Genomic DNA, 11,812 nt, shown 5'->3' with positions numbered 1-11,812 from the left:
TGAAATGCTGATATTCTATTTAGAATCTAACTAGATAAAGCTTACCTTCCTAAATCTTCAGACTGAAACACTTCGTCTACAACAAAATCCATATGTATAAAGCCAACTTTTCAAAATACTTAACTAAATGCCCAACTTTCACCTCAAACACAAGCTTTGCTCAGACATGATGCTGATCAACAGTACAAGTGAAACTAGCTATATAAGCTACTATCAAGTCGCGTGGCTGGGAGGAGAAATGAGAACATCTTGTTCCACTTTTGTCAGCGAGAACATTAGCAAAAAAGATTGCTGGTATAATTAGCACCACTTCTCAAATTTCACTTTTGGAAATGCGGAGCTTGTACAAGGTCCCACTAACTCAGTCAGACTTGCACATTCCAGAGGTCTATCCAGGAATTCACAAATACCTGTCTTTATAAATTACTAATATTGAGTTTCAGGGATTTGAGAAATGTACACAATCTTCAAACTCATTCAATGACAGATTTAAAGAAATCGTACAGCAAGTCTTTCAGCAAAAAGAGCAAGCAAGGTTTTAATGTTTCGGCAGACCCATTATCACAACAGTGCTGTTTATTACTTGCACTCTAGAATTTTGTTCCAAGTATTCAGCAATTACAGATTTTTAAAATTCTTACAGTTTGGGAGCTCCATTATGAATTTTTAGCTTGGAAATTTAGTCAATCAGAACAACACTAACCATCTTACCATCAGCTGTCCAACACAGGCTGAAGTACAAACAAGGCCACACTATATCGTCAGCACTGGTAAGAACAGTTCAATCAAACAAACATACTGCATTAAGTCCAGATACTTTAATTAACACTGCATACCATTTTTCAATTTACTGCACAAATGTACGTCAAAATTCAAGAGTCAGATATCACAGATCATTAGAATGCCTGCCAATATGTACACAGTACATTTCTGCACATTAAATTTAGTTTCTTCAAAAACACAGTAACTGAGAAAGCAGAGGATACTCGCTTCAACTCCTACTAATGTATATTAAAGTGGCTCAGAGCCCAGGCTGCTTCAGCTCAAATTGGAACATCCCTGCTGCCACCAAAGCCCCATCAGTAATTTGACAGGCGTTATTGGACAGAGAAGTAATAGACTAAACTGGCAGATCAAGCTCCACCATTGTATTAACATTTTCAAAATTGAACATAAATTAATACCCAAATAGCTGAGCTGTCATACAATAGTTGAAATAGGAGGTCCATGATAGTTGCTTGAAAATTTTCTGTTCTAAACGTTGACGTATTCTGACATTGAAAGTTTGACTTTGTCATGACATGTCTATCAATCGTGACAGCAAAATGAACACATACCCTTTGGTACTGGCATCGAAAGCAAAGCAACACATTACATTAGTGAATGTTATGCCAATTCAGCACTGCTGCCTCTACCAATTGCATGCAATGGTGTCTCCAAGCAATTTACTTTACAACAGCTTGCTATACAACCCAACCGTTATTAACAAGTATTTTGGGTAAGCCATATTACACACCAGTAATGTGCACAAGTTTGAGTCTTATTTACCATTTCAACTGGAAGACAAAATAGTTTTCAATATTTCACTTTTACCACACTGATTGCAGCACAAATCAGCGATTTTTTTTTTTAACCACCGCAAGCTTTACCAGCTCAACTTTCCATACCAAATAGTGACACGCTCCTGAAGACCATCCCTCATTAATACTGACAAAGACCACCCAATGTTCATATGCTAGGAACTCCAGGAGTCAAGGGAAGGAAAGTTTTTAGGAATCAATCACTATTTGAGCATGACAAATTAGATCATCAGTTGAGGCTGCAACAGGGATGGCATATTCAGTGCCCGAGTTATGAGGGGGCTCTGGGTCAGGTTCAGCTGTGATGTCCAACAACACTGCCTATCGGAAGGGAGGCAAAAAAAGGCATGGGGATTACATTTTCTCATCTCTGTACTTCCAGGGTATGAAAGAAGAATGTGTGCCTGTACTGTGTTCCATCTTCAAACTACATGCACTGGATATAAATTATTCTGCAAAGAATAATGACTGCTTGCCATTGCCAAACTGCACAGCAAAATCAAGAAAATTTGGTGGTGCTGGTTGAGGGAAACAATGTTGGTCACAACACCAGGAATTCCCAATTATGCCACCTACCATCCACCTAAATAGACAAATAGCAGCCCAATTCAATATTTATCTGAAAGACAGTACTCAGAACTGAACTCAAGATGACAGCATAGAATGTGCACTGGAATGGGGCGGAAACCACAAAACCTGTAGCTCAGAAATGACAGGACTACTAACTGAGCCAAGCAACATAGCCAATTAGTCAATGTCTCAATCTTTATCAAGTTTTAGACAATGCACCGAAATGTAACTATCCCACATGTAAAGTTTATTTTTGTTAATTTTTTGCTTCTTTCCTGAAGATATTAAAGCGCATGGGATTATGGGTAGTGTCAAGATGGATAGAAAGGAAACAGGAAGCAAAAAGTTGGAATAAATGGGCCTTTTTCAGATTGGCAGGCAGTGACTAGTGTGGTACCGCAGGAATCTGTACTCTGACCCCAACTGTTCAGATTATAAATTAATGATTTGGACAAGGGAACTAGACATAGTATTTGCAAATAATACAAAGTTGAATGGGAGGATGAACAGTGAGGAGGATGCAGAGATGTTTCAGCGGGATTTGGACAGCGAAATCTTGGTGTCCTATGGCATCAGTTCCTGAAAATGCACGCGCAGGTACAGCAGGCAGTAAAAAAAAAAGGCAAATGGTATGTTGGCCTTCATAGTGAGAGGATTTGGGATGTTTTACTCTACTTGTATAGGGAATTGTTGAGGCCACACCTGGAGTAGTGTGCACAGTTTTGATGCCCTTATCTGAGCAAGGATCTTCTTGCTATGGAGGGAGTGCAGCAAAGGTTTACCAGGCTGATTTCTGGGATGGCGGGACGGTCATATGAGGAGAGACTAAATCGGTTAGGAATATATTCATTGGAGTTAAGAGTCAGAAGGGATCTGAGAATTTTCTTAGTCTCTAGCATGATTAGACAGAGTAGAGTCAGAAAGAACGTTCCCAATGGTGGGAGAGTCCAGAACCAGGGGTCATAGTTTGGGAATAAGAGGTAAAAGATTTAAGACTGAGGCAAGGAGAAATTTCTTCATGCCAGAGATTTGGCAATGTGTTGAATTCACTACCATAGTTAAGTAGTTGAGGCCAAAACGTGGTATATCTAATTTAAGAACAAATTAGATATAGCTCTTGGGGCTAAAGGGATATGGGTGGGTGGGGAGAAGAGATGATCAGGATATTGAATTTGATGTTCAGCCATGATCATAATGAATGTCAAAGCAGGTTCGAAGAGCCGAAAGACTCCTGCTTCTATTTTCTATGTATGTTTCGCTATGTTTCCATCTAGCTGCCTGCTAGTACCTCACACAAGAAGGTATCTTCCATAAAGGGCAGCACGGTAGCATTGTGGATAGCACAATCGCTTCACAGCTCCAGGGTCCCAGGTTAGATTCTGGCTTGGGTCACTGTCTGTGCGGAGTCTGCACATCCTCCCCGTGTGTGCATGGGTTTCCTTCGGATGCTCCGGTTTCCTCCCACAGTCCAAAGATGTGCAGGTTAGGTGGATTGGCCATGATAAATTGCCCTTAGTGTCCAAAATTGCCCTTAGTGTTGGGTGGGGTTACTGGGTTATGGGAATAGGGTGGAGGTGTTGACCTTGGGTAGGGTGCTCTTTCCAAGAGCCGGTGCAGACTCGATGGGCCAAATGGCCTCCTTCTGCTCTGTAAATTCTATGATAAATAATACTGTAGCAAGTCTAAATGGCGAATGTATAATCATGATTTTATTAGTGCCACAAGTAGGCTGACATCAAGTTGTGAAAATCTCTTAGTCATCACACTCCGGCGCCTGTTCGGGCACACTGAGGAAGAATTTAGAATGTCTAATTCACCTAATAAGCACGTCTTTTGGGACTTGTGGGAGGAAACCAGAGCACCCGGAGGAAACTGACGCTGACGGGGGGAGAACGTGCAGACTCTGCACAGTGACCCAAGTCAGGAATCAAACCTAGATCCCTGGTGCTGTGAAGCAACAGTGTTAACAACTGTTAGTAAACTAGAGTCTAAATGGTGAATGTTAGTAACTATTTCATTAAAGAGAGGTAGCACAGCCAAGTCCAATCTAGTCCTCACTCAGCATTCATATACTTACTGACATTATAAACTCTGGCTGATATTTTTACTCCTGCTCATCTCAGGGTCACTCGTATAACGGAGTTAAACTAACCAGATGCTGACTAGAAATGATCGGGACCCTCACGGTTTGAGTTCAATCGGCTCTGCCTCAGATATTAGTTGAAGATGACATTTAAAACGCAGGCTGCACTTTATCACCACCCTCAAGACAAATTTCTACTTAACTCACCGTCCGTGCTATCAGAACAAGATGTTCCCAAAGCAGTGTCCCCACTGTCTGCTGTGCTGGGCCGCCTTTCTCTCCTGCGTTGAAACTTTTCTGAAAGTGTGGGCGTTTGCCACTCAGCTTCACAATAACTTCCTCTCCGTATATCAGAATCTGTTGAAAGCAAAAATAGATTTAAAAATATCACATTCTTGCCTCATTAACTCTAGTAGATTGGACAGTTCATCAAACTATATGCATCGTTAGCAATGACCGTGAAAAGCTGATATAATAATAATGGGCGGAGATAAAGGCTTAGAACTTCAGGGTAAATGCAATGGTTCCCCACAAAGCTACTGTGATCCTGGTGGCAAGTGCTTTAGAGGGGATTCCAACCAGGCATGAATTACATGAGGCTCAGTAGCATATGTGACAACAGCAAACAGTTGAGAGCATGGCTTATAAGTCACTATACCGCAAACTGAAAAACGGCTGATGTAGTTCAAAAACAGTTTTAAAAAAAGACGTAGGAAAAAATAATTTTCCACTGACTTGTTACAAAATTAAAAATGTAAACTTTTTTTTTAAAAAGTCGTCCAATAATTGCCCAAATTTGAACTAGCTCTTTACTTGGTGTTTGAAGTAGTGAACCCTCAAAAGTAACATTGGAGCAACCAATGCAACTTCTGAATTAACGTACCAAAGAACGCACTGAATTAATCTCCATATTTGGCCAGAACTTAAGGCATAGTGTCGATTGTCCTCTGATCCATGGTCTCCTCCAGCATGGCTCCCACTGGGAGAGCTGGATTGCTGAACTAATCTACTTTGCTTTTTAGTTACAAAGCATTCCTACTGCAAATGGAGTGGCTTACACAAACTAATTGTTTAGACAACTCTCCACTTAACAGCACATGAACAGAAACAAGGCATAATTGATTTTCCTTTTGAGTCTAAATTTTCTCAATCTTGCTTAAAATCCTGTTTGTTCCCAATACAATTCCTAACAAACAGGCTTGTAGCACCAGTCGTCACCTCAAAGACAATGATAGCTACAATGGCAAGTGGAAACTGTTTCACAGTAGGAAGTTGGGGTTTAAGGCAGCTTGCGGAGCCGGCGCAGAGGAAACTTACTTAGCATCTATTTTTGGGGCTTCAGGCAAGTAGCCATTTGTCAAGTATAAGCCTGGATTATTAAACGTTGAAAGTATCATCAAGCTCAATTCGATCCTTACCCAACATCTGATGTGCACTTTCTGGCAAGGTCACTGGATAGCAATCAGAAGCAGGCCATTTGGCTGATTTTACCACAACCTATTATCAATCAGTGACTGACTGAGATCAACTAATTCAGCATGGTATGAAGATCAAAGCAAACCAGTGGATCGCATGTGCATTTAGGGATGAGCAATAAATGCAGGCCTAGCTAGTGATGTCCATCCACACCCTGTGAAAGAAATAATTTTTTTAATTGCATGCGTATGATTTAATTTAGCCACTCCATAAAAAGGATATACTAACACAGCCTGATTTAAACAAACGATGGATAACTTATAATTGGACTTAAGGAAACAGGGTTAGAATGGAATGCAGCCACAAGTTAAGAATTCTGTTCTATTCAACTGGACACAAAGCAATAAATACTGCAACTTTGTTGCGGGAGGGCATAAAACGCAGAATGGTATTTTTATTTTATATTTGTCACACAGAGTACATTAGAAGAATACCACAGGCAGGCAAGTTTAATACAAGAGGTACATAATGATGAACACGTTCAAAGTGGATGGTGTCATAATATACATCCATGTATATAATGGAGTGCAGACAGGCAGTGATGACCAGTGAGCACACAGAACACAGCATCCAATCACCAGACAGGACACGACCACTATAAAGCCAGAGGGCACCAGTTTCCCCGCTCTCTCGGGATCCAGCCTCTGAGACAGTCAGAGCTCGTGAGCATTAGCCAGTGCAAACACCATGTGGTAGTCAGTTAGTCTGGTGAGGCTAGCCTCAGGTCTCCAGTCATGTCAGCATTGTCAACACACAGTTGAACATGTAATATAGTTAGATGTTAAATAAAATAGTGTTGCATCTCATCAAGTGTTGGAAGTCTGTCTCTCACTACACTGCATCAAACACAGTCCACATAGACCCAGCCTACCCAACACATCAGATGGATTAGATCAAGAGTGACTGTCGCAAATCACTTTCCCAGAGTTTGAGACTATAGATTAAAATCCAGCAAACCTTTTTCACTGAAGAAACACAGAACTCATTATGCTGACATTACTCTTCAGTTTTGTTCAGGGAATTTTGCTAATTTAGTCTCTAGGTCAGCAGCAAACAAAGCAATTAAAATCTAAAAAATTCCATTTGCCAAACAATGCTAAAGTTAACAAAAATATCATACAATAAAGGTATTTCTCCGCCAGCTCCTTAAAACTGGAAAACCTCCCCTCCACAAACAGGTCTTCAAATCATTCCCCTTCCAAGACTTAACCTAGAGTTTAAACCCACTGGCTGGGAAAGGTGGTTAATGCAGAAGGGGGCTAGCAAAGACAGGGAACAGAGCTTAAAATGCTGCCTGAACTGCTTCCAGATTCCCAGGTTGGACACCACCACTGGACTCGGGGAAAATCTTACTGGAAAGAAAGGCAACCATGCAGTTACCACTGCACTAAGGCGAGAACCAGTGCGGGAGGTTGCCTCCATTTGTCCCCATACGGAACCAGGATCGCTGAACCACAACATTATCTTCTGAATATTGGCTGCCTAATAGTAAAACAATAAATTGGGTAGAGCCAAACCTCCAGATTATATCACTTTGGAGCAAAGCCCCACAGATCCTCAGAGTCTTACCCGCCCAAATAGAGGAGGACAGTAATTTATAATGACTTTGACAAAAAAAAAAGACTTGGAGAAAAATTGGGAGAGATCGAAAACAAAATAAAAATCTTGGGGGTACATTCATTTTAATAGTCTGAACCCTGCCCGCCAAGGACAGGGGGAGGTTATCCCAACTTTGCAGATTAATGCAATTTAATTTATGAAGCAAGGCCCAATTGTGAGCCACCTGCACCCCCAGATAAAAAAAGTTAATCTTGGTTGAGCAAGGGGGGGGGGGGGAAAGAGAGACGGGACGGGACGGGGGGGGAAATAAGAGGTTGACCGGGAAGCATTCACTCTTGCCCAAGTTCAACTTGTACCCAGAGAAGGAGCCAAAACTCCCAAGCAGTTTCATTATCTCGTCCATAGAGGGAACTGGGTAAAGAGATACCGATGAAAAGGGATATCCGAAGCTCCACCCAATCCTGACCTATCCCCTTCTACTTAACAGAGGACCTCAGCACTATAGCAAGTGAATCTATTGCCAAAGCAAACAGGAATGGAGACAGTGGATACTGGTGTCTTGTACCCTATTCAACAGAAAGTAGCCAGAGTTCAGAGCATCCATACAAACACTAAGGGGGGGGGGCACACAATGGCAGATAGAGGCCCGTGCGAGGGCAACAAACCACAGGATAAGAAATCATTAAACATATCCAAAATGTTCTACAAACTTCTGAAATTCAATGAGGAATCCTTCTGGGTCAGGGCCCACCACTATCTTGACAATGGCTTTAATGGTGTGTCTGTAGTCTTTTTCTGCTTGCCAACAACTCCGGGTTAGGGCAAGTGAGTATTGGTGATTCAACTCAAGAATGGAGTCCAGCCTCTGCTGCTCCGACCTCACTGTCTTCACCATGTGCACTTTGTAGGCGATAATCCACCAATCCAGATTAGGGTTCAGATCACGATTTAAGTCCCCACACAAAATAAGCTGACGCAAATCAGTGAGGGAGACGAGCAGATTAATAAAATTCATATCATCGCAGTTTGGAGCACAGATATTAACCAGAACATCTGGGGTGCTCACCAAAGTCACAGACAATAACAACTCTGCCATTGGAGTCAACCAAGATTTTAACGGCAGAAAACAGAACCCTCTTATAAATTAATATTGCCTCTACCCGCAATATCATTGAAGACCGAATTTAAAAACTGTCCCACCCACTCCTTCCACAGCCTTATCTGGTCTCTGAACCACGCAAATAAGTCTCTTGCAAAAACACCACATCGGAATTTAAACACTCCATGTGAGTAAATACTCTCGCCCTTTCAACTCCTGATGTTCCTAGTGACCAAACAAATTGGGGGTATCGTTTCCCCCCTCCCCCAATCCAGAGTCAGCCATTTTCACCAAGTGAGATTACTCAACAGATACTCAAAAGGTATAGCAACCAGGCCCACCCAAAATGGCCACCAAATCAAATCACAAGACGAAACAAAAAAATCTGCAGTCACCGTCAGCAAACTACCCCACCCCTCCATACCCTCACCCTCCGATACTACCACACCCAATACGCATACAAATTGAAGCAAGGCAAACACAACCAAAATCTACTTCTAACAATCCCAAACCCAAAAGAACTCTTAAACTCATTATCTAAAAAAAACCTCAATGAGCTGCGGCCAAGCCTTCAAAATCGTTCCCATTAGTTAACTTTAGGTTAGCAGAGAGGTTCCGAAATAGTTAAGAAAAATGGTTACAAACAATGAAATACTAAAACCACAAACTATTGCGCTCCAACAGGGAGCTATATATTTTTATAACAATCAGAACAGAACCCCACATAAAACTAAACCCCGAACTGTAAAAATGCAACACTAAGAACAAGAAAATGCAAAAATAAACATGGAACCCGAACTATTCAACATGCCGTCCCAACAACCAAAATACTCAATCACCCCACGCACAACCAACGTTTAACAAAGGAGTCCGTCTCTCCCGCACATCAAATAAATAGTCCTTTTCCTTGAAAGTACTTTTAGCTGCACAGAATACACCACACCAAATCGAACTCAACTCTTTTGTACAGGGCAGCCTTGGCTTTATTGAATGCAGCCCACCTTTTTGCCAGCTCCTCCCATGTCTGGTAAAACCTGATGGTGGGGCCTTCCCATTTGAAATCACGATGCTCCCTTGGCAATCTCAGAACCCACTTTCTCTCCTTGAAGCTAGAGAACTGCACTTTTACCATACACATTGGATCCTCAGGACAATGCCTCTGCTGGAGCATACAGTGGGCTTGGTCCAACTCAGAAGAGGATGTGCAACCATCTTCCCAAACATCTCCTGCAAAAGTACTCTGTGGGCTTGGGCCTTCCATCCCCTCTGGCAGCCCCACAATTTAGACGTTTTACCTCCTGAACGTATTCGAAGTCACTTACCTTGGCCTGAAACGATTTATTCGTTTCGGCCACCAATGAGGCAACCTGATCTCAAAAGGGCCACTTCCTTGTATTTTATCATGGGCTTTCACAGTTTCATTGGTCTTCTCCAGAGCCACTCAGCTGGGGGCCAAGGTCTCCTCTGTAGATTTCCCGATGTCCTCCAACACAAGCCGCCAGTATTTAATAAAATTCTTTTGCCAAGGCTCTTGAAAGCACCTCAGACTTTAGTGGAGTGGCTGGAGCCCCAGAATCTGGCTCCACCATTTTCTCAGCCGACAAGCTTAGAGAGGCCTCCGATTCCATCTGCGAAATTCTATTGTCTGCCTTTTTACCCCCGACTTTTCAGACATTTCACTTTTATAGAATCCTTATATAATTAATTATATGGGTTTTCAAAAGAAAATATCCCTTGAAACCAAAAAAAAAATGACCAAAAGTGCAGTAATCTAGCGGGGGCCACCTCGTGTACGTCTTCTCCCTACATAACACCACGGAAATCAGCATTCCACAAGTTAAAGGTTACAGTGCAGCCATCCTTCATTTAAAATATATATATATTTTATTACAAAGGTGTAAAAAAAGTTACAGCACATAAACATCCCGGGAAACAAACTTCCCAATAGTCAACTATACAGTTTGTACAATGTTTCCCCCTTTTTCATCTCTCCTCCTCCCCACCCCCACAATGAGCAACTCCTCAAACACGGTCACGAATATTTGCCGTCTTGTCTCAAATCCTTCTGTCGAGTCTCTCAGCTCATACTTTATCTTTTCCAGCCACAGGAAGTCGCACAGGTCATCCAACGAGGCCAGAACCCCGGTGGTGATGCCGACTGTCACTCCAGTCAGATTTGTCTCCGGGCAATCAGAAGCGAAGGCCACGATATTGGCCTTTCTGATCTCAGAGTTCCAGCTTCTCGAAGAACACAAATATCACGACCAACGGGTCCGGGTCTACCTCTTTCCCCACTATCCTTGCTAGGACTGAACACGCTCGCCCAGAATCTCTCCAAATTTTCACAACTCCAGAATATATGCACATGATTCGCTGGCCCCCGCCCACACCTCTCACACTCATCTGCCACACCCTAGAAGAAACCACTCATTCTTGCCAGAGTCATATATGCCCTATACAACCTTAAACTGTATCAGGCTCATCCTTGTGCACAAGAAGGTCCAGTTTACCCTACACAGTGCCTCACTCCATACTCCAATTGATCTCCCCTTTCCATTTCTCCTTGATCTGCACCATGCACTCGCCTCCCTGCTCTCCCAGCCACCAGTATATACATCTCCAATTCTACCCTCCCCTTCCACATCCAGAAACAGCAGTCACTCCAGCAGGGTGTATCTCAGCAACCTACGGAACTCTTTCCAGACCTTTCGTACAAGGTCCCTTACCTGCAGGTATCTGAACACTCTCCCCCTCGGGAGTTCTACCCTTTCCCTCAGCTCCTCCAGACTGGCAAACCCTTCCTCCATATACAAATCCCTCACTTTGACCAGCCCCACTTCCCCCAAAACTCCTATACATGCTATCCACCACCCCTCCCAGCTCAAACTCATAATTCACACACAACGGTGTTAACACCGACATCCCCTCCATCCTAAAATGCCTCGTCAACTGGTTCCAAGTCTTCACCATCGACTGTACCACCGGTGTCCCTGAATACTTATTCTGCGCCATTGGCAACACTGCCGTCACAATAGCACTTAAGCTGGACCCCATACAAGATTCCTCCTCCATCCTAACCCATTCTATCCCCTCTCCTTCCCACATTCGCCGCCCAATAATAATGAAGCAGGTTGGCCTCTGTAACAGGGTCCTCCTAACGCTCGGTACCTTCCCCGCCCATACAAAATAATCGTGTCCAGCTTCGAAAAAAAGGCCTTTGATATAAAGATTGGGAGTGTCTGAAAAATAAACAGGAACCGAGGGAGAATATTCATCTTCACTACTTGGACACTCCCCGCCAAAGTCAACAGCAGTGTTGACTCCCAAGATCTCCCTGGCCTCCTCCACCAGCTTTGTTAAGTTCCACTTGTGCAGCATCATCCCGTCCATTCCCTCACTGCCCGAATCCCCAAATACCTGAACCTATCCCTAGCTACCTTAAAC

At 42.9% G+C, this 11,812-nt stretch overlaps 1 protein-coding gene across 2 annotated transcripts in view; it reads right to left on the bottom strand.

Annotated features, from left to right (window-relative positions):
- Nucleotides 1–11,812, bottom strand: part of cep85 (centrosomal protein 85) — a 95,166-nt gene that overhangs the window by 57,350 nt on the left and 26,004 nt on the right. The window contains exons 1-2 of one of the 2 annotated variants that reach the window (XM_038798159.1): nt 5,652–6,011; nt 4,441–4,590 (exon numbers count right to left, since the gene is read on the bottom strand). In XM_038798159.1, the coding sequence (XP_038654087.1) occupies nt 4,441–4,590; nt 5,652–5,658 (157 nt within the window). In that variant the 5' untranslated portion in view covers nt 5,659–6,011. Of the gene's footprint in view, nt 1–4,440; nt 4,591–5,651; nt 6,012–11,812 lie in introns of those variants that run through there. The other variant, XM_038798169.1, reaches the window with a different exon arrangement.

The sequence above is a fragment of the Scyliorhinus canicula genome, chromosome 1 (genome assembly GCF_902713615.1).
Source record: "Scyliorhinus canicula chromosome 1, sScyCan1.1, whole genome shotgun sequence".
Taxonomy (NCBI): Eukaryota; Metazoa; Chordata; class Chondrichthyes; order Carcharhiniformes; family Scyliorhinidae; genus Scyliorhinus; species Scyliorhinus canicula.
This window is presented reverse-complemented; position numbering and strand designations above follow the sequence as displayed.